This window comes from Hylobates moloch, unplaced genomic scaffold, assembly GCF_009828535.3.
Source record: "Hylobates moloch isolate HMO894 unplaced genomic scaffold, HMol_V3 SCAFFOLD_14, whole genome shotgun sequence".
Taxonomy (NCBI): Eukaryota; Metazoa; Chordata; class Mammalia; order Primates; family Hylobatidae; genus Hylobates; species Hylobates moloch.
In genome coordinates this window covers 30,754,124-30,776,135 of record NW_026652289.1, presented here as the reverse complement: position 1 = coordinate 30,776,135, position 22,012 = coordinate 30,754,124, and the positions used below count along the sequence as shown (strand labels likewise).

At 36.4% G+C, this 22,012-nt stretch overlaps 1 protein-coding gene across 3 annotated transcripts in view; it reads right to left on the bottom strand.

Annotated features, from left to right (window-relative positions):
* Positions 1–1,161: 1,161 nt before the first annotated feature.
* Positions 1,162–22,012, bottom strand: part of SAMSN1 (SAM domain, SH3 domain and nuclear localization signals 1) — a 166,848-nt gene continuing 145,997 nt past the window's right edge. For 2 of the 3 annotated variants that reach the window (XM_058427812.1, XM_032175258.2), the window contains 5 exons: positions 21,115–21,244; positions 18,984–19,135; positions 16,790–16,996; positions 14,746–14,896; positions 1,162–2,042 (listed from right to left, as the gene is read on the bottom strand). In XM_058427812.1, coding sequence (XP_058283795.1) covers positions 1,840–2,042; positions 14,746–14,896; positions 16,790–16,996; positions 18,984–19,135; positions 21,115–21,244 — 843 coding nt within the window. In that variant the 3' untranslated portion in view covers positions 1,162–1,839. The remainder of the gene's footprint in view (positions 2,043–14,745; positions 14,897–16,789; positions 16,997–18,983; positions 19,136–21,114; positions 21,245–22,012) is intronic. The other variant, XM_058427814.1, reaches the window with a different exon arrangement.

Here is a 22,012-nt window from a genome sequence, read left to right as displayed (position 1 = left end):
TAGTTTGAATGGATCAATTTAAATAGGAAGATGGAATCTGTTATATAGGAATAATCATCATATTCAATGCCCTCTAGCAAATATTTCCTAAGTGCCCACTGTGTGCCAGGTATTATTTAGGCACCAGAGATTAAAAAGGCTAAACAAAATAATCTCTGTCACAAGGAGGTCACAGTCTTACAGAAGGGCAATTGTCATACAAATATATAAAGCATAATATGACAAGTGCTATGACTCACAATTTACAAGTTGCTATGGAAACACAAAGAAGAGAGCACCAATGGGAATCATGGAAGGCTTCACAGAGTAAGTGACCTTCAGGATGGAGGAAAGAGGGAGACTTCCTAATGTGGAAAATAGCAGGAGACAATCCAGGAAAATAAATAGCATATGAAAAGTCACAAATGGAAGAAAATTGCAAGTGTATTGTTATGGATGGAGTGTAGATTGAGAGGTGTGTGTGTATGGTGGTGATGGTGAGGGGGTAGTTACAATTCATAAGGTAGGTAAAAAGCAATTGGGGAAGACCTTATGCAGCCTGGAAGCAAGTCTGGATGTTATACTAAAGACAATGAGAAGCCATCCAAAACTTTCAAACAGAAAAGTACCTGATTTGATTCGTGGGTTAGAAAGATAAGATTTATCTGAAGGCTGTGTGGAGGATGGATGAGAAGGTAGGGGGTCAGCTGGAAAGCTACTGCCATATTCCGTGCGTGAGATCACGAGGATCCAAAGCAAGACAACCACCATGGAAATGGATAGAACGCCATGAATACGAAAGCATTTTTAGCGGTAGGATCCATAGGACTTGATTACTTACTGAATTTGTATGAGGAGGATATATGTGAGATGAAGCAAGAAGTGATTTTCTGCTTTGATGACTGGCTGGGTGTTAGTAGCAGTAAAGAGGAGTTGGCAATAAAAAAGCAGAAACAAATTTGTAGAGAAAATCGATGGTTTGGTTATGTTGAATTGAAGTTTCCTGGGGGTATCAAGTGAGTCAGATAAACATCACTGGGGTTCAGGGGACAGATGAGGTTGAGGAGGTTGAGATTATTGCTATGGGATGCACTTATATTACAAAAGGTGAGGGGTGTCTGGGAGGAGATATTTTCTCTAAAGTCCAATATTAAAACCCGTAAGTAACATTACTCTGGAAAATGCAATATGCAAATAGTTCTTTTTATTATTGACATTAGGGTATGTCAAATTTTAAAATATTTACACTTAAAGACAAAATACCTGCACAATTATTACAATTGGTTTCACTAAATCAGAAGTGACAACACATTATCTATACTTTTATACCAGAAAACAAAATGAAGAAATCAACAAAATATAATTACTAAAACTCCACTGTGGATCGGGATAAAATATATCCAATATTCACTCACACTTTCCCGATAAGTATAAAAATGAATATAACATTGCTTGGACAACTTGTTTCAACAGCTAATCCTCTATCACTATTTGTTCAATAACATATATAAATTCAAAACTGGCAGGTATGAAAAAAGGTTACTTTGTTTTTTGCAGATATTGTACTTGTAAAATAAAGCCGAATAAAGCCTGTGTCACACATACCAAAGTCTTACATTTTGCCTTTCTAATACAGGCAAGTGAAATATTAACACATAGCATTTAAAATAATAAATATGTATTTATTGACAATAATTTGGAATGTTAGAGATACAAAATTTTATGTACAATTATTCAGATTAAAACATTTAAACTTTAGGTTTTATTTACAAATATTTATCTTCCTCTCCTATTTGACGTTTTAGCTCAAGAAGAGTTAAAACGGAATGCATCTGTAGATATATAGTTGGGAATGTGTGTTCAGTCACTTGGCTCTGTGATAGTAATCTTATGTACCATGTCAGACAGATTTTCAGACTCCAGATCCTCTTTGCCATTATCTGAATTTCCTGATGAGATATAACAACCAGAGTCCCTTGGGCAGTCATCTGACTGTGACTTATTTAAGGAGATGTCTGAGCTCAAGGATAGGGGCTCAGGTTCATTTTCTTGCTCTTGGATAACTGTAAATGGAAAAAAAGGGCAGGAATTAGGTAAAGCAACACAAAATCTTATTCATGTACTCATTCACTTTCAAGTATTATCCTATTTTAACCGTTCTAACCATGACTTCGTTACAATGGAAAGTTCTGCAAGTAAAAGGTACCTTTGTTTATTACAAAAGAGATATTTGCACTGAAATATTCAAGCTACTGTTTTATTAGAAGCCAAAATTTGCCCTTCATTTTTCACTTGCAGTTTCATGGAATTCATGTGAACTTCCTGCATAAGCAAAGATCAATATGGACTCTCATTTTACATTAATAATAAGTTGCCAGAGAAAGCAGATTGTATCCACAGTGTGACTGATGCCTTGTCCAAATACTCCTTAAAGTATCATTAGAAAAAGGCATTTACAGTTTAAATGCACAATCCAAGTCAACAGTGATCTTTGTGAACAATTTTAGATTCAGGATAATCTGGATTAATTAATAAATTATCACTATGAGTAAGAATGTACAGTAGGACTTCAATTATTTGGAAGTTAACTAATAAAAGTTTAAATATCCAGAATTTTCCTATGTTTGCATGCATCACAAAATAGATATAAGAAACCAGGTTGCTTTTAGAAAGTAAAACACCAAAATTTCCATTGAATCTACTTTATGAATATTTAGTCTTGCATGTCTTTGTCTGTAGTCCTGAAGAATAATCATTTATTTTCAGATTGACAATTCTGCATTCTTAAAGCAGTGTTCTATATTCAACAGGCATTATCTTTTAGAAAAAGATTAATATTAGGGATATAACAAAATATATTTAGGAAGAACCCCTAAGCAGCCTGAAGTTCACGTTACGCTTCTCGATTCCTTTAGAGTCAACTTTCTCTCTGTCCATGTGAAGTTTTTTGATGGGTGTTTCTCTGCATCCTGAGCTGAGCTCTTCAGAGAAGAAATAGATCTCAGATACTGCCTCTTAGCTGCAGTACCATATCTTCCTCTTTCCCCTTCTAACCTTGCGACTTCACCACTGTAGGCATTTGAATAGCTCCACATTGAAAGAGCCAAACACACATTTAAGATTGGGACAAGAACTCTGCCTATAGAGAGTTTGCACTTCATCCCATTCCAGTGAGAATAAAGTAAATCCAAACCTCGAAATCCTTCAAACAAGGAAAATGTATAATTTTCTTCAATAAGCTATTATAATGCTAATTAATTTATATCTAGGAAATCTACTCTTTATCTTATTTATTATATATATATATCTTGCTTTAAAATGGATTTTCTAGTTTCCATATGTTTTGCTAACATTAGTTTATGATCCACTGTGTGTCCAATTGCCATCAACTTCCATTACAAATGAGAATTGTGCTGTAAGTTACCCTTGTATTAATGAATTAACTTCTCTTTAATGTTTATAGAATGGTACTAGTTATGCAACATCCATGGGAGAAATTGAAAAGTGTTACTTAAAATATCTTCTAAATTCTGTAGTTTAGAAGAACACTGGTTGAGAAAGGCTGGAAGAAAATGATAAAAATTGCTTCTTAGTCTACTCATCTTCAGAATAAGTCGTAACAGTTCTTTTAACCTTTTCCTTAAGGCTTGTATTTGCAACAGTGAAACCGTATTTATGCCATTCTTCTGAATCTTCACATTTGCCCCACAACTTTATTTAACTATAGATTCAAATATCAGGTATTTGTCTAGTGATATTATAACTAGTTCTAGATATAAGATGACAATTTTAATATGCACCTATTGTGATTGTTATTTTTAAATTTTAACTACCATGGAAGCATTTTGTTTGCATTATTCATAACAATCTTTAAGTTTGGGAGGGTTTACTTATTATTCACTAGTCTTTCTGAGTATCAGTCATTCACTCTTCTTTCTAAGCCCTTTTTTTTTTTATGAAAAGGCAGCACTAAAATGGGACTTCATTCTCTGAAGAATTGCTTTCTATCCTGCCTCTGCTTTTCTATCTTATTGCCACTGAAATGAAATGAGCCAGCTCTGTGTTCCATTATCCAAGTGTTTCTAGAAAAGGCCAGAGGAATTAGTGCTTTTGTATGCATTCTGCCACATCAGCAATGATCATCCTATTTGGAGTGTGAACCTCTTAGTCATAATGATTGTGGGAATAAGGCCACATTTCCCCAGATTATGTTTGGGCCAATATTACCTCAATGCAAAATTAAAAGAACTGATCTACTTCCCTTCACATTGATATCCTAAACAAGACTTGGCATAATAAAAACTGTTCCCAACACTGTGTTCTATTTAGGTTGATTACCAATTGTGGGGCCTCTCTTCAGGATATGAAACAGAGTCTTTAAGAACTGTAATTTCCAAAATTAGTTCTTTTCCTTTAAAAAAATAAATATTTAGCTTGTTATTTCACCCTCAGAAGCCTCTGTGCATTCACCTCAATGGGGAACAAAGTAAATAAATTAAAAACTGTCTTTACTAGAGAATATGTCACTGTGTAATATTAGTAATAAAAATGTATTTGTTTTTATTTCCACATGAGAAATGCTATATCATGTTCTCTAAATTCTAGGAATGGTTTTGTTTTAAACACAGGTCATTTATTGTAGAAACCTTTCATCTACAATTTTTATGGAAAAAGATAGTTTCTCAGTATGAAAGTTATGCAGCACAGTAATTTACAGAACAGCAGTAATTTGCTAAACGATTTCCTCGTGAAATGGAAACAGGACTGTGCCTCCTCAAATGCTTCCCGCCAGGCTTGCAATAATTTCGGGCAGGTGATCAGCTGGAACCCCTCAACGGTAACTATAAAAAGGCAGGTCATTATGTTATATTACGGAGATGAAAGCTATATCGCATTCACTTTTGTATTTGAAGGATCAAGACTTTCCTCTTCTTGTTTCTTTTCATCCTGACACTAATGACAGGGATTGGAGCAAACCTAGGTCTTGTGTTCTGGGTGTTTCTTTCCTGCAGAGGAGATGAATTCACACGAATGCATACACATTTTCTTTCTTAGTCATTTAGTCCCTTCGTGTGGCCATGAAACAGAGTAAAACTAACTGCCCTACCCAGAAATTGAAACCATAACCTTCATCAGTTTTGTCCCATGGTTCAATCATCTGGGCTAACCAGGCAAGTAACACATTGGAATAAGAAACAAGTTTGCCTACAGAATTACGGACTTCCCATAGGATGTTTCAGTGCATCTTTTTATACTAAAACATTTCTGATAATACGCTAGGTTTAAAAAAGTATACATAATTCATGTATTCTATTATTACAATTATATAAAAACATACACATGCATATAACTTACAAACAAAAGGGTTCAAATTTGTTAATTTTCCCTCTATTTCTCAGGTCATCCACATTATTTTTTAATGAAAGAATTAAAATGGTATAATTTTTCAATAAAGCCCCCAAATGGTTTGTAAATATCTTCAACGACATATGTGTCTAAATTAGAATACACTGAAGAATTATTAAATAATTTGAAAAAGGGTCTTTCTTATTGCTGCCAGCTGACAGCAGGCATAATAGGAAATCCAGAAAGCTGTATAATTCTGTTCTCTATGTAATAAAAATAAAATAACATTAAAAATTATTTAGGAAATATTTTATCATGAAGAGCTAATTTGCATATTAAAATAATTTATTTCCTACCAGAATTATTACAGAATTATATAAAACCCATGAAAAAACATTTTAAGATAGTTATCCATGTTGAAAAAAAAAGGGTGGCATGGTGATAAAAACAGAAGACGGCTAACATAATTATTCACAAAACAATTATTTTGGAGTTGTGACATTTAATTAATTAAGAAAGGCAATCTCAATTATACTAAAAGTGAAGATAGTTTTAAGGAAATAAAACTGGATCCTTATTCTGGGAAAAAGTTCTACTTTAAGAAGAGAAATCTGCCCCACCTTTACATATTAAAAAGTTAAAGAGTCAAAAAAATGAAAACTAATTTTTGCTTGACTTTCCCAGATTTCTTTGCCCAAGTCATCCAGATTTTGTCTTTACCATCTTGCTTGCCTTAGCTTTGAAGCCTCTCTTTCTTTGGGCCAAGTACTATAAAATAATGCAACTTTAAAGGTATAGAAAAATTCCTGGCTAAAGGAATTTCTCAATACATAATTTTTTAATAAACACAATGATATTTAGATGAATTAAAGGAAATTAGAACTAAAGGAGAGCAAAATAGGAATTTGGTTAAAATTCAAGTGAGAATACCTCTCAGCTCCATCAATCATCCTCCTGTTTTTCTCTATCCTGGGACCATCTCCAAAGAGGGAAAACCCAGGGATACACATCTTAGGATGACTCAAAACCTCAGCCTCATGTTTTAACCTCACTGGAGTCACTCAAATGAAAACCCAGTCACTGTTCAGGTAACTATGGCTATATTTATTATTCCAGAGGCAGCGTTATCCAGGGAGGAAATTTTAGTGGACAGCATGGCATGTCTCTCCGTTATTTTTTATTTCATCTAAAGCACATTCTTTAGTTACCTGAACACTTTAATTCTCCTAATAACAGTGAATATTTGGTGTTCATTTCACTTGAATACTAACCCACCTTTTGGAAACACAACAACAAATGAAAAATAGGATTCCATTCATAGGAAAATAACCCTTGGCTTCTGTTCCCCTGAGGCCATGAGAGGATATGGAGTTGAAATGACTTCCCCCTCCTTTTGCATATCTCTTTTTGGAGCCTAGCTTCTAACGAGATGTGTATCTGGAAATAGACCTTTTCGCTTTCAGCTAGGGCAATCTCCACTTCCACTGTGCTAGGAACTTCAGTAGAGGCAGAGGCATACTCACTCAAGATCACGATAACTCAGCACCTACCTGGGCAATCTCATTAGACTGCTACTCTCCCCAACCGTACACCCTATGGAGGGCTTTGGTCCCAGGAAATATTTATCCTCCTCAGTTAAAGTTATCATATTGTACTGACTATTTTGGTAATGACCAAATAATGTTTAAAACTGTCACACATTATTTAATTAGGAGCCTTGGAAAGTCAAGTTCATATTTCTTATAGGTTAATTAAACCCATTTACATGATGAAGGAGTTAAGAACACATTACCCCAAAATATGCTGCTCTGGCATATTGACTATTTTGAGTTGAAGGCACTTGAAGAGAGCAGGTGCAAGAATATCACTCTGGCTTCCCCCCCCCCTTTTTTTTTTTTTTTAAGAGAGAGAGAAATAGGGTCTGGCTAGGTTGCCCAGTCTGGTCTTGAACTCTTGGGCTCAAGCAATCCTCCTGCCTCAGCCTCCCAGAGTGGTGGGATTACAGGCATAAGCCACCATGCCTAGTCTGACTTTCCTTCTGCTTCTTAAAAGCAGATGACATTTCCATGTGAAAGCTACCTTCCCTCTACCAGAAGGAAAGTATCATTCCTATCATCAAGGACAGGAAGTTGAGGCAGAGAGAAATCTGTACAAACAAGCCATGTTAGACAAACCCTTATCTATCTAACCACTTCACCCAATTAGTTAGCCTATTTCAAGCTTCTGTGACTTGTCACATTTTCACAACTTATTATTCTTTGTCTAATTCAGTATAGAAGTGTTCAACTCTAACTGCATCTTTGGGTCTTCATTTCCCATGAAGCCTCCCTTGCCACATGAAATTTGTGTTAAATAAATTTATATGATTTTCTTCCGTTGGTCTGTCTTATGTCAATTTAATTTTCAGCCGTTTTAAAAAGCCTAAGAGGGTAGAGATAAAATTTTGCCTTCCCTATATAGATATGATAAAAAACTAATTTCATTATGTCTAAAACTATTACTTTTGACAAAAATAGGAATACTCTGCATATTGTTGATCTACAATTTGCTTTCACATTTAACATATTTTTAAAAAACTTTAATATCAGTAAATAGCATGCTATATCATTTTCTTAACATAACACCTTCAAAACTACTTTATTGTTTGGGTATATCTTAATTTATTTAATAGGTTAATTATTGATGGAAGTCCCTATTGTTTTTAGTTTTTACCCAAAACAACTAGATTTTTAGCTAGTATTTTTATGCGTTTGTATCTTGAATTTCATAGGACAAATACTTAGAACTGGAATTTCTGGATACAAAAGTGTGCATATTTTAGACTTTGTGTTTTACATTATTGCCCTCCAAAAATGTACTTATTTACACTCTTGCACACACGCATGCACACATGCATGGTTAGCATATTCATAAACTAAATCTTGACAACATGCTCGAATACCGATCTGCTTATTACACATACTTGTATGTGTGAGGTGGGATTGCAGGCAACTGTATTTATTTATTTATTTATTTATTTATTTATTTTATATATATTTTTTGAGACGGAGTCTTGCTCTGTCGCCCAGGCTGGAGTGCAGTGGCTCAATCTTGGCTCACTGCAAGCTCCGCCTCCCGGGTTCACACCATTCTCCTGCCTCATCCCCTCCGAGTAGCTGGGACTACAGGCGCCCGCCACCACGCCCGGCTAATTTTTTGTATTTTTAGTAGAGACGGGGTTTCACCGTGGTCTTGATCTCCTGACCTCGTGATCCGCCCGCCTCGGCCTCCCAAAGTGCTGGGATTACAAGCATGAGCCACCGCGCCCGGCCTGCAACTTTATTTTTATAATAATAGAAGACTGACTTACTATTTGGGGATCTTCTGACCTCCTCATTCATCATTTACTCATTTTACGTTAACCACCCACTAATGCAAAGCACAGGACTAGGGGCTTTGGGAAAGCATATGGTAATAGAAGATTCGGTCTTGTTTGGCCGGGGTAATCATTACAAAGCTATGTGTAGTATACAATCACAATGCAATGTAAACACAGGTACAGGAATGCTCTATACATACGGCCATTAGAGAGGTCCTAATGTGGCTAAAGTGAAAAATCTGTGAACACTTTTCATTGGAAATTTTCCGGTAGAAAAGTGAGAATACTTATACTTTATTTTATAGTTTTTTGTATGATATGGAATATGGCATCCATCATAAATGAAAGTTTGGAGGCAAAATTAAAAAGAAATCTGAAGAAATTAAATTGCATGAGGGCAAACAACTATGACTATAGATATTAAATACAAGTAAAATGCCTGCATGTTTTATCTACTTTGTGTGGACAGGTAGCATAGCTTTTCTTTAAAGCTGTATATTTCTTGAATCTAGATGCAAATCATATGGCAAGTGGGTTGGAAACTCCAGGTACACATGTCAGGGGCTAGGCCCAGGCTATGCTGGCACACTGTTAGGCCAACTGCTGGACTGCTGCTTGGCATAAATGCAAATCTCCCCTGCTGACAGCTCATGTTCCAGGCTCCTGGCTGCGGCCTGCCATTTGCCATGCATCGATGTGAGCAGGCAGGCAGGCAGGCAGGCAGGCAGGCAGGAAGGCACAACTGGGGATGCTTGAGCAATGAGGGGCTACTGTGACCACAGCTGGTATCAACGTCCTGGCACACAACTCACCCTTTCCCCTTCCTCCTCATTTGGCACTGCAACCAGAGTTTGCAGGTACCTCAAATGCATTGTATACAGATTCTGTAAAGTTTTCTTATTCTGTTACTTTTTTTTTCAATTTTAAGTTTATCCCTGTAATCTAGAGCAAACAAGGTATTTCCATCACTCATTTTCCCCAAGGACAATAGTACATATTCTCATAGACACAATTTTAAGACACATCGAAGTGCTTCTAAATGTGAAAAATGAGGAACAAGTGCAGAATAAAGAGAAGATGTTTACTATAAACAACAGTAAACCATCTTATTATTCTAAAGAGGCACTTCAGAGTAAGGCAAAGGGGCCTTGAAGATTGTGTTTATGGAACAACACATACACACACACACACACACACACACACACACACACACACACACACTCTCTGTTCTCTTTTTTATTTGGGAATATTTACTCCCAAAGTAAATGAAACATTTTTAAATTCAGATGATAAACAGAAAAACCCAAATGTGCACAAAATAAACAGATCCTGCTCTCTTGTCCCTTCAAGAGCTGCATCTCACCCTAATTTTTCTTCTCCCTATAACCTTATCTAGATTCCCAGTTGAGGGAACTGATGACCTAATTACTCTAGTTTTAATGCAACACAGGAACAAATTCCAAATATCTATGCTGGTCTTGCTAGGATTGCAGAATCTCAGGGTGGTTATCCTCCTCCAGAGGTAATCCTGTGATCAGCACTAACACCACATACCAGCCCTTTCATCAGCTTGTTGGAGAAGCATCTTTACTTCCCGCCAAGCAGCGACCTAGATACCATCTCACACCAGTTAGAATCAGGATCATTAAAAAGTCAAGAAATGACAGATGCTGGAGAGGATATGGAGAAATAGGAACGCTTTTACACTGTTAGTGGGAGTGTAAATTAGTTCAACCATTGTCAAAGACAGTGTGGTGATTCCTCATGGATCTAGAACCAGAAATACCATTTGACCCAGTAATCCCATTAATGGGTATATACCCAAAGGATTATAAATCACTCTACTATAAAGACACATGCACACATATGTTTATTGCAGCACCATTCGCAATAGCAAAGACTTGGAACCAACCCAAATGCCCATCAATGACAGACTGGATAAAGAAAATCTGGCACATATACACCACGGAATACTATGCATCCATAAAAAAGGATGAGTTCATGTCCTTTGCAGGGACATGGATGAAGCTGGAAACCATCATTCTCAGCAAACTAACACAGGAACAGAAAACCAAACACCACATGTTCTCACTCATAAGTGGGAGTTGAACAATGAGAACACATGGACACAGGGAGGGGAACATCACACACCACTGCTTGTCAGGGGGTGGGGGGCTAGGGGAAGGATAGCATTAGGAGAAATATCTAATGTAGATGAAGGGTTGATGGGTGCAGCAAACCACCATGTCATGTGTATACCTGTGTAACAAACCTCCATGTTCTGCACGTGTATCCCAGAACTTAAAGTATAATACAAAAAAAAAAAAAGTATAATCCAGTTTACATTTTCAAGGTCAAAGTGGATACAATGCTATCTATCTTGGGCTAAGAAGAGAAAAGGAAAAATGCTTACTTTAAATCTTAGAAGTCTGTTTTTTACCATGTTTTGTACCTCATCCTCTTGGTCTCTCTAGATATATTCAAGTCTCACATTGGACTTGTTGTCTTTTCTACATTATCTCAAAATTTTAGCTCTTATCCTCAAGATATGTGCCCATTTTGCTCAACTTTTATATTGAATGATTAGCAAAGCAAATCTTTTTATGTTCTCAATCTAACAAACAATGAAACACCAAACTAGGAATTTATTGCCATTCCTCAAACTGACATCATTCAATGATCAAAATAAAATGCATCCATAATATCCTAGAAAATTACATGCCCTATTCTTTAAAAAAAAGCAAACTATTTTTAACCTTTAACATGACAAGCATTTGTTTTTAAATGTCTCAGTTTTATATAACCATATACTCAAGGTCTTTATCATTCAAGGTACAGGAAGGTTGTGTGTTTAATCTTTAGCATGGTTGTAGGAGATATGATTCACAGAGTAGAAAATAGATGAAAATAAGCATGCAGCCAGTATGGTGCCAAATCATCAGAACTCAACATCTTATCGACAAATGGAAGTCATTCTTCTTTATTTCTTGAGCAAAGCAGTTTCATATAAGATAAATAGCTTTCAGTCAGAATAGCCTAACATGCAATATGCATCTTTTTGACATGTATATTCTAATACTACTCTAGACCATAAAATTAAAATAAGAAAAATCTCAGTGTAGTGTGTTGACAAGAAGCACTGGTTGAATCTGTATTTTTTTTCCATTTTTCGTCTCCCAGAATTTGGCTCTGTGTATGTTTGTACCTTACTGGCTGTCATTAAGTAATCAACTTCTAGTGACCTTCAAGCATCATTTTCTAAAGTTTTATGCAGGGAAATAATTTCTGGGACATGTCCTTTTTTATATCAAATATATATCAAATATCAAAAAGCAGTTAATGCTTTGGAGACACTATGTTTTGTTTTCAGAGACCAGGATATGGCAGAACATGTTTCTGATAGATGTAAGAGACTGAATTGTAGATTTGTGAGCTTGAGAAAGCCACTTAGCTACTTGGATTTTCATCTTCTCATCTTGCAGTGGAAGAATTTTGGGTCGGGTGTTTCTTTTCTTTTTTTTCTTTTTAATTACACCGACTCGATAAATAATTTTACCATCTATGAATAATTGTTCTTTTGTTAGCATAGAAAGGAGACAGGTGATGAGTGAAGTGGAATGAAAAAATTAAGGGGACGCAAGCCTTTGGCACAGAACCCAACTTCCCTCTGTGGGCCCCTGGGGATACCGTTTATTGCTGAAAGTGCTGCTTGCCCAGGTTCCCAGCCCCTTCTCTCCACAAACCCTGTTGACAGGCAGCCATGGTAGCCTCTCGCCTTTTACCTTCTGATATAGAAAACTGAACTAAAGCCCTTGAGAAAATTGGTGAAGTACCAGAAAACTTCAATTTTCAAATATTAATTGCTTTCATATTGGCCAATTTGCACACGTGGAGGAGTTTTATAGCAGACTCCCTTTGATTAAATCTCCATCTCTGCACTCATCTAGCTGTTTGACTTCTTTAAAATTCACCTCCAAATTTTTGCCTCATCTGCAAATAGGGCAAAATACCTAGATGTGTGCTATTATGGAAGAAAAGCAATCATTTGCAAGTGTTCAAAAAATACTCTTCTCCTCCCTGTATTTCATGGTCAAATCATTTTGGAGAGTATTGGCGATGACACTGGACATTGTCCATAATAAAACTCTATAGAATCTACTTCTAAGCCAAACATTGTTTAGTGAGGAGCCATGTCTTGAAATGACAAGATGTGAATGAAACTGACTCCTTTACCTGAAAGAACTTACTATATCTGTTTATACTGATCAATTTTGTCTTGACTTGAAATATTGATTAAATTGGCTACTTTCTGATGTTTGAACTTTGTCTGCCTCCATGACCACATCTCCCTCTCTTTTGCATCTCCCAGCCCCACAATTTCAAAGAAAGCATATAATAACCTAGGCCTGATGATGAAATCAGTTCTGCTGATGTCAAATTAGGTATGCCTGTGAAAGCTCTTGGAAAAGGATGATAAGAATAAAGTAAAAAAGCAATTTCTTAAAAAGTAAACTACTTTTCACTAGATAAAAAGCCAGTGTATAGGAAATATGTGCTCTACGTCAATTTTGTGGGACTTTTGAGAGAGTATAGAATAGCCCACAAAAGGACAATCAGGAGGCCTGGTCCCTAAATAACACTTTCCTCCCTCCTCACTCTCCATCTGGGCTGTTACTTGTAGTGTTAGAAAGTATAACATAGCAGCACATACGTTGGGTTGGAATCCCAACTCTACACTTCGCTAAGGGAGTGTTCTTAGACAAGTTACTTGCTGTCTCAATTTCTCATCATAAAAATGAGGGCGGTACTGTCTAACTCAAAGAACTGGGGTAAGTACTCAAGAGAATAATCAGGAAAGACCCTGGCCCAGAGTCTTGCTCAGAGTACATATGTTTTAAAAATGTAGTTAATAATTACTAGTATTATTTTTACTGCTGGGTGCAGTGGCTCACGCTTGTAATCCCAGCACTTTGGGAGGCCAAGGTGGGTGGATCACTTGAGGTCAGGAGTTCGAGACTAGGCTGGCCAATATGGTGAAACCCCATCTCTACTAAAAATACAAAAATTAGTCAGGTGTGGTGGCATGCCTATAATCTCAGCTACTCAGAGGCTGAGGCATGAGAACCGCTTGAACCTGGGAGGCAGAGGTTGCAGTGAGCCAAGATTGCGCCGCTGCACTCCAACCTGGACAGCAGATTTAGACACCATCTCAAAAACTAATAATATTAATACTAGTAATTATTATTAGTAGTAGTATTTTTTGATAGAGAAGGCTGGATTTGATAATCTAAGTTCCTTTTTATCTTTAAAGTTAGATTTTCCCCTTTTGATTGCTCACAAAATACTCCTTGCAGAGTTTGGCACACCCTAACCTCAGTGTTTGGGGGCCTGACCAGATTTGGCAGGAAAGGCAGTCTGGATTGGATAATTATAAAAAACAAAAGCTATCCTATCTTTACAAGCCTGGTTGCTGTGGACAGTATTGTGTAAATCTCCATGATTATTTCACCTTCAGTTAATACTTACAAATACAGAGAACCATCTCAGATAATAAAAGTGAGTGCTGAATATTTTTGCAAGCTATTATAACATTTTGAAAGAGTACTATAAACATGTACAAGATATGACTATGTGGTAATGAAATGAGTTTTCCTGTGTGCCATGAAGGCTCGTTATCTTAAAGCCTCGTGTTATTCTACAGAAGCCATGTGTGACATTTCTCACTAATGGCTTATGCTGTTATTAAATACTTGTCTCTAACTCCCTCAGTCTTAGGGAATGCAGGCATCCACTTGCATGTAAATTAATAGCTTTGCAGAATGGAAATGAGGTACCCAGAAAAGTCCTTTCATTTCCTGAGTCCAATAAGGAAATAAGTTCCTTTTCCTAACTACATATTTGACCAGAGTTATTGTTTTCAAACTTACATGAAAATGCTTATTTTATGGGAAAGCGTGCTTTCATAATCTCAGCAAAGAAAACTGGGGCTTTGTTTCTAATGATTATACTATTTACGTTAAACTGATCATCAGCTGGGGAGAAGAGTAGGTGTGCACACTTACTTTCTTCTTCAGGGAAGTTTTCAGCAGCTGATAGTAACCTTCTTCTGTCATCTGGGTTTTCAATATTTAATTCAATGAGGTGACTCTCTTTTATATCCTTTAAATCTTCTAGAGTCTCATAACCATTGAGCAAAAGTGTTGAGGTGTATTCCTGTGGGACAAAAAATATAATGCAAGTTAGTCAGATTCAAATATTTTATTTTTAGTTCTCTTTAAAGAAAGTATAGAGATGCATATAGGAACCAAAGGTGCCAATAGAACTTTTACTTCACTTCACTTGTATTCCTTTTTGACATATGAACTCCAGGGTTCTTAAATGATTATGTTGTATAATTCTTGCCTTTTGGAAGGCCAAATGTAAAGAAGAAATAATTACCTTAAGCTATACAATTCCAAATCATGGATAAATTAAATAGTTGGATCATGAGTCCCGTTTGGAAATGTTTCACTTCTCAACTAACTAAATTGACAGAATTAGCATTACTTTAAGTCTATTAATAAAATGTCTCTAGCAGAGTAGCATGCTACAGTCATATTTCAGAATCTACATCTCTTCTTGTTTTCATGATTGCAAAAGCATCTACTCTCAAAACGTTCTTGGGGTAGGTTAAAAAATGAGTTTGAAACAGATGTAATTCTATACAAAAAAGTGGGTGTAGCATTTTGGTTGAAAGGCATTATATAAACCAAAGGAATTCGAGACTTTCTATTTAATTGAAAGCTTTTACTAAGCATAGAAGCACCGTAGTTGGGGAAAGATTTGTTTTCTCAGCATGTATATTTTGTCCATCATTTGAATCAATATGTATTAGTTTAAAATTCATAGGTTTCTGATTTCAAAGTCTGTATGTTATTTTGAAACCTCTATCCTCTCAAACAAAATAAAAATATTAAGTGAAGTTGAGTGCTTTTTCAACTTCCTCAGATTCCTCCTATTTTACTTCATCTAATTGCAATATCCTTATTTTAATTACTAAAATAGAATAAGAGGAAGTCTACAAGTTTTAAGTAATCAGGAAGAACTTATGACCACCCCTTTTTAACAAAAAAAGGAAGAAAAGCAAGAAGAGTGACAATTCTTTCTTTCAAAAAGTGTATTCTTAGCACTGAATTAGCATAAAGAACACAAAAATTCCTGTTCCGACATATAACCATTTAACTGTGCGTTCTTGGGGAAGTCATTTCAGTCTTGTAGACCTTGGTTTTCTCACAGGTCACAGAACGAATAAGATTCAGAGGCAAGATGCTAACCCATACATTCTCATAGGAATATCCCATTTGAGGTGCACCAATAGTAATATAGGAAGGCTTAGATACTGTGTTTACAGACAGGAACATAACTCGATAATTCAGAAAAAAAAATCAGAAAATTTTGAAAACTATCAAAGTGCTGCTGAGCTAATTTTAGAAATGGATTGCAAAACTGTAAATTGATTGATACTAGGTGTATTGTATATACACACTATTTAACCAGGTAGATATTTCAAAAGAATTTTCGTAATATAACAAGAAAATCATAATTGGGTTATACATACAGACAACACAGTTTCCTTAACACAATCATTATGGGGCTTGATGATCACCGTTTCCCTCAAATTACTTTTAAAATGATTATATTCAGTTATCTTCTCTCAACTTGATTTTGATCTCTGCTTTGTAGAAAATACAATGCCCTTCTCATTTTTCCTTTCACTGTTTTAAACTTACTTTATTCCTTATACTCTCTTTACCATTCTCATTTAGACATTTTCTTAGGGCTTTTTATTCTCCTAGATATTTTTCATTTTTCACTGCATTTTCTCAACATCAATCTCTATTGTCACTGCTAAATACTATTAAGGTATAGTCCAAGGGATATTATATCAAGACTTTTCCTTGCATAAAAAAAGTAATAAAGGAGAAATAAGAGCTCTTCTAGGAAAACAGGCTTTCCTTTGCTTGTAAGTCTTGTATTTTTAAGCAACGCAACACAAATACTGATCCACTCCCTTCAGTGTTTCCATTTACATGCCGCCAAAAGCAAACAGGACACAGAGTTGCTCACCTGCAGATGAATCCTCTCTAGGAACTCCTGCAGAGTCTTGGATTTTTCGTTGTTACTCCTTCGGTTTGCCTTTATTTTCTTGGGCGCTGCTTCCTCTTCTGAGATGACATCCACATAAATGAATTTGAAGTTTCCCACTTTATTGTTCAACATTCCCATCCACATCCCCATTGGTGTTTTGCAGATAATGTCTATGATGTCTCCTTTCTAAGGGCAAAGAAATCCATACACATTCGATTTCAGAGAACCTCATTGATAGAAAGAATGAAATCACAGAAAACTAGAATAATGAGGACATTATGCTAAAGGGGTTCAGATATAACAGAAACAAATCTAAACATTCACTTGCTTCAAAAGTTCAGGCTGGTGGCATGGTGGGTCATGCTTATAATCCCAGCACTTTGGGAGGCCAAGGCAGAAGGATTGCTTGAGGCCAGGAGTTTGAGACCAGCCTGGGTGACAAAGTGAGATCCCATCTCTACAATTTTTTTTCTTTTAATTAGCATGGCATGGTAGCATGTATCTGTAGACTGAGGCGGGAGGAGTTCAAAGCTACAGTGAGCTGTAATCATGTCACTGCACTCCAGCCTGGGCAACACAGTGAGATCCTATCTTAAAAAAAATTCAAAGAAGTTATTTACTAGTTATAATGAAGAAAACTTCAACATTCTTGACAAAAAGCTATCATATAGTTTGATGACATGTTTCTGTTTCTGTTATTATATCAATTTATCAGCTTATAACTGTAGAGTGCAGTGTAATTTACAAAACACTTTTGCCTACTCTATTTTTGCTCACAACACACCTCTTAGATACATAAAAGAGGTATCATCATTATTAATTTAAATATTACAGAAAAAGAAACAGAGATATTAAATGACTTCTGAAGAGCTTGCAGGAAGTTAACAGCAGAACCAGAACTCAAGTCCAAGTTATCTGAACTAAAAAATGATGCTCTTTTTATTTATACTGTCAAAGTAATATATATGTAACAAAGCTCAAGTTATCATCCCAGGAGGTGCTCCCCAGCTGGGGAAGGAGATGAAAGAGAAGTCTGTTATGCTATATATTTCTAGTGCATCTGAAAAATTTATCTGTGGTATAAATAAACCCATTTCAAGTATTTCATTCATCTAAAATAAAGAAATTTTGCAGAATTCACATAAAAGTATGTGTACACTAAGGGTAAATTATGCTACATAATTCTTTTTGAGGTATTCATGCTCTCCTCTTATTAAGAAGAGATAACGTTTAGATTGAGCTCACAGCAAAGTTTAGATAGAAGTATGAATGAATCATATTAGTATGGACAAACCAATTGGTCTTTTTCTTTTTCTGATGGGTCTCACAAATAACCACTAAAGAACTTACCCATGTAACCAAACACCACCTGTTCCCCAATAAACAATGGAAATAAAAATAAAAATAAAAAATACTGGAATTGCCCTGTCAAGTCTGGTTCCCAAGGCCTTTGCTCTGCTGGGCTCTTGCCTGACATTTGCACCTTCTCTCCCTCTCTCTTCATTATTTCTATTCCTGCAAGTATCAGGCAGAGTTGGGCACCTTCAGCAACTGTGAGGCTTTTGGTTTTCAGGAAAATGGAGAGAATTCTTTCCTCCCTGATAGACTCTGAACCTGAATCATCTACATAATAACAACTTACACTAACAGCCTGAACAGACTGATACCCTGACTCCACCTCACATATTTTATTCAAATTCTTAGCACTGGGCCAGGCGCGGTGGCTCATGCCCATAATCCCAGCACTTTGGGAGGCCGGGGCGGGTGGATCACGAGGTCAGGAGATCGAGACCATCCTGGCTAACACGGTGAAACCCCGTCTCTACTAAAAATACAAAAAATTAGCCGGGCGTGGTGGCGGGCGCCTGTAGTCCCAGCTACTCGGGAGGCTGAGGCAGGAAAATGGCATGAACCCGGGAGGCGGAGTGCAGTGAGCCGAGATCGCGCCACTGCACTCCAGCCTGGGTGACAGAGACACTCCGTCTCAAAAAAAAAAAAAAAAAAAAAAGAAAGAAAAAAGAAAAAAAATCCTTAGCACTGTAAGCTAGCCCCCACTTCTACTGTTGGGAAGAGCACACTCACACTGTCTTCCCACTGGTTATACTTGCTGAAACAGATCATAAAATCAGCATTTGACAAACCATTCAGAAGGTGGGATATGATGTCCTCTCACCTTGATTTTGAGGGAGTCAGTGTCATAGGGACTTGGCGTGAAATCTGTATGCACTCTGGCACGGCCACAGAATGGTCCTGAATAGGGACCGTCGTCATCCAGTCGAAAGCTGTCCCGGTTACTTGTACCATCTGAACAGCTTGTTATGCCACCTGATGAAAGCAGAAGTTCACAGTTGTCATAGAAGACTTATAGCATTCTGAACCATCATCTGGACACAACTAAGTATTGATAATGCTGGAACACTGGATGCCAGGCTCATGGGGAAGTTCTAATTGACCCATCCTGGTGTCTGTCTCCCAGTTACTCTCCGTCAGTGACGTCTGTCCTCTGAGCCATTTCTAACCTTTTTCCTGACAATCTGGCCACTCTCTCCTCTACCACCAACCCGAGTACCCTCTCACTTCATTCTCCGTATTCTGATCCAGTACACAATGTACTAAGTATTGGACACTTGCCAAAAGCATCACATTACAAAATTCCCTACAATTTCTTCCCCAGAGTTCCCACTGTGTATCGAAGGCCATTTTGAGGCAATATTTCTGTCATAACAGGTGGCACTTTTGCTTGTTGTATGAGTGTAAGGGAAGGAGAAAGTGTGTCTGAATGTCTGTATCCCCATGTGGTTTGAAACTTCTAAACCGGGCCTTTAAAACTGTTCCAAATCCTTGTCTGATCCTCTTATTTTTGATCTTAAACTTCAGGAAAAACAGAAAAGAGCATTTTGTCACCTGCCTGGGAACAAGAATGGCTCCCAGTGGAAGTAATTCTCCTCCCCCGCCCTCACACTCAGTCATCACTTCACATCTTCCTTCAGTCTAGCCTTTCCTCACTCTGTTCAATGAGGGAATAGCCCACATTTCACTACCATGCATTGTGGAAATAAGGTATAGCTCCTTCAAGATGCTCCACGTTGTATGTGAACTGATGTAAAACACAGATGAGTTGCATCTAATCGCATAAATTAAGTGGTATATGGTAATGGTAAAATGGACCACCGTTTCTTCACACCCTCCCTTCCATGACAACTCCAGACCAGGGCTTTTCACAGTCCATTCTAGCTAATAAAATTCTCCCCACATCTAGCATCACAATATAGAGTTTTTAAACTTCCAGAAGAAATGAATACTAATGAGATCTGAATTTCATACATGCAAAAAAAATTCTTTAAATGTTTCTGTGTTAGCTTTTGTCACAAAATAACTGTTCTACAGCCAATAGGAAAATAGGAATAAAACTCAGGATATTTGAAACATCTGGTCTTTGCCATACATCTTCAAATAACAGAAGCAGTTGATTTAAAAGCAAATGGAAAATAAACTTTGCAAAAACATTTAAAAGCCCTGAAAAGATTAGAGAGATGTATAACAGTCTACATATAAAAAGTCACAAGGCACCCTGCAATATCAATCGTTTCATCCAAATATTGTAGCTGGAAATTTGACTAAATCCTGAGTGATTTCCTTCTTAGAAAAAATATTAATCTTCATTAGAAAATCCTTGTTGGTTACTTATGGATCCCTTTTTGCCACCTAATTGGTGATAATCTTACCATTTATTATTGGCATATTGCTTCACTCTTTACTCATTAATGCTGGGTTAAGATCTAAAAGGTAAATGTCAGTAAAAGTAAATTGATGCAAACGTGCTACATTTTTCAGAGTACTTCAGGAAAAAAGGAAAGTGGCGGGGGGAGAAAGAATGAGGGGGAAGCAGGGAAGAGGAAGGGAGAAAGAAAGAGACAGAGAACAGAACAGAAAATAAATTTCATTTATCTGAATACTTCAAGTCATTTTTAAATATTTTGACTCAAGATATAGCTGGCTCACTCCAACAAAGATTTTTATTTTAAAGATGCAGATTTAATCTCCTAATATGACTTTTTTGAGGCATATCCCCAGGAGCCCCGTTGACTACAGTGTTAAAAGTTTCAACACAGCATATGACTGCGTCAAATATATTATGTATTATTTAAACAATAGCAACTCTGTATAGATTTAATATATCCTAAATTTTTACCAATTCTCTTATCAAGTAGCTGGAAACTTGTTGCTGATTTAACTTGTTGTTTTTTAATTAATTTAACCCAGACCTCACACCCAGGATCTTGTCCCTGATTCATTAGCCTTACTTGATGAGCTCTGTCCACTGTAGAGACTATCCATGGAGTCACTGGCTTTGAGGGACACCTTCTCCGTGTGGGTCCCAATCACAGGGTCACTGTTTCTATATGGGTGGGCATTCTCTCCATCTTCCTCAACCTTCAGAAAACATATCAGAGGTTAGGTACAGAGAGAAGATTTCCACAGAGGTGTTCGTTGTGTACATTGATTTAATAGACAAGACGTATTTTAGCAATAAAATACTTAAGGATACATAAGGATAAAATACGAAAGTAGTTAATCTTCAGTTCAATTTCTAGCAAAACCTTTTACAATATACTTGGAAAAATCATCCAGATGACACATTCTTTTTGTAGAATTCAGTTGAAATTATAATGGCTCATTTTTACAAACTAGGATGAATATCATATCAATATTATTTAATCAAAAGTGTTAGATTTATTGACATCCATGGTTTATCTTTTAAAGCACTTTTACTTCTTCATGTTGTCCTTATCCTCTATTTACCACCTTTACTAATCCATTGAGATCTGATGCTACAAGCTTAAACTCTGCATAGTTGTTTCATGTCAGTTATTTGCATCCTACCAGATCACTAGATATGAATAAAACATGTATATTTTGCAATTCTAAAGCAAAGCTTATCTAAGAAGCTTTACAAATCTAATACCATGCTTGCCACCTAGTCAAGTGAGAAGCAAATCTTGCATAAAATTAGAAAAGACAGACAATTTCAAAACAAATTATATTTTCTTGAAAACATCTCCAATGTTTTCCATATTTCAATAGTTTGGATTAAACCTATGAATTTCTTAATATTCATCAGAATGTAATTCAACATTCTTTATTTGTGAGCATTTCTAAACATTGATAAAACTTTAGAATATACAAATGATATACACTCAG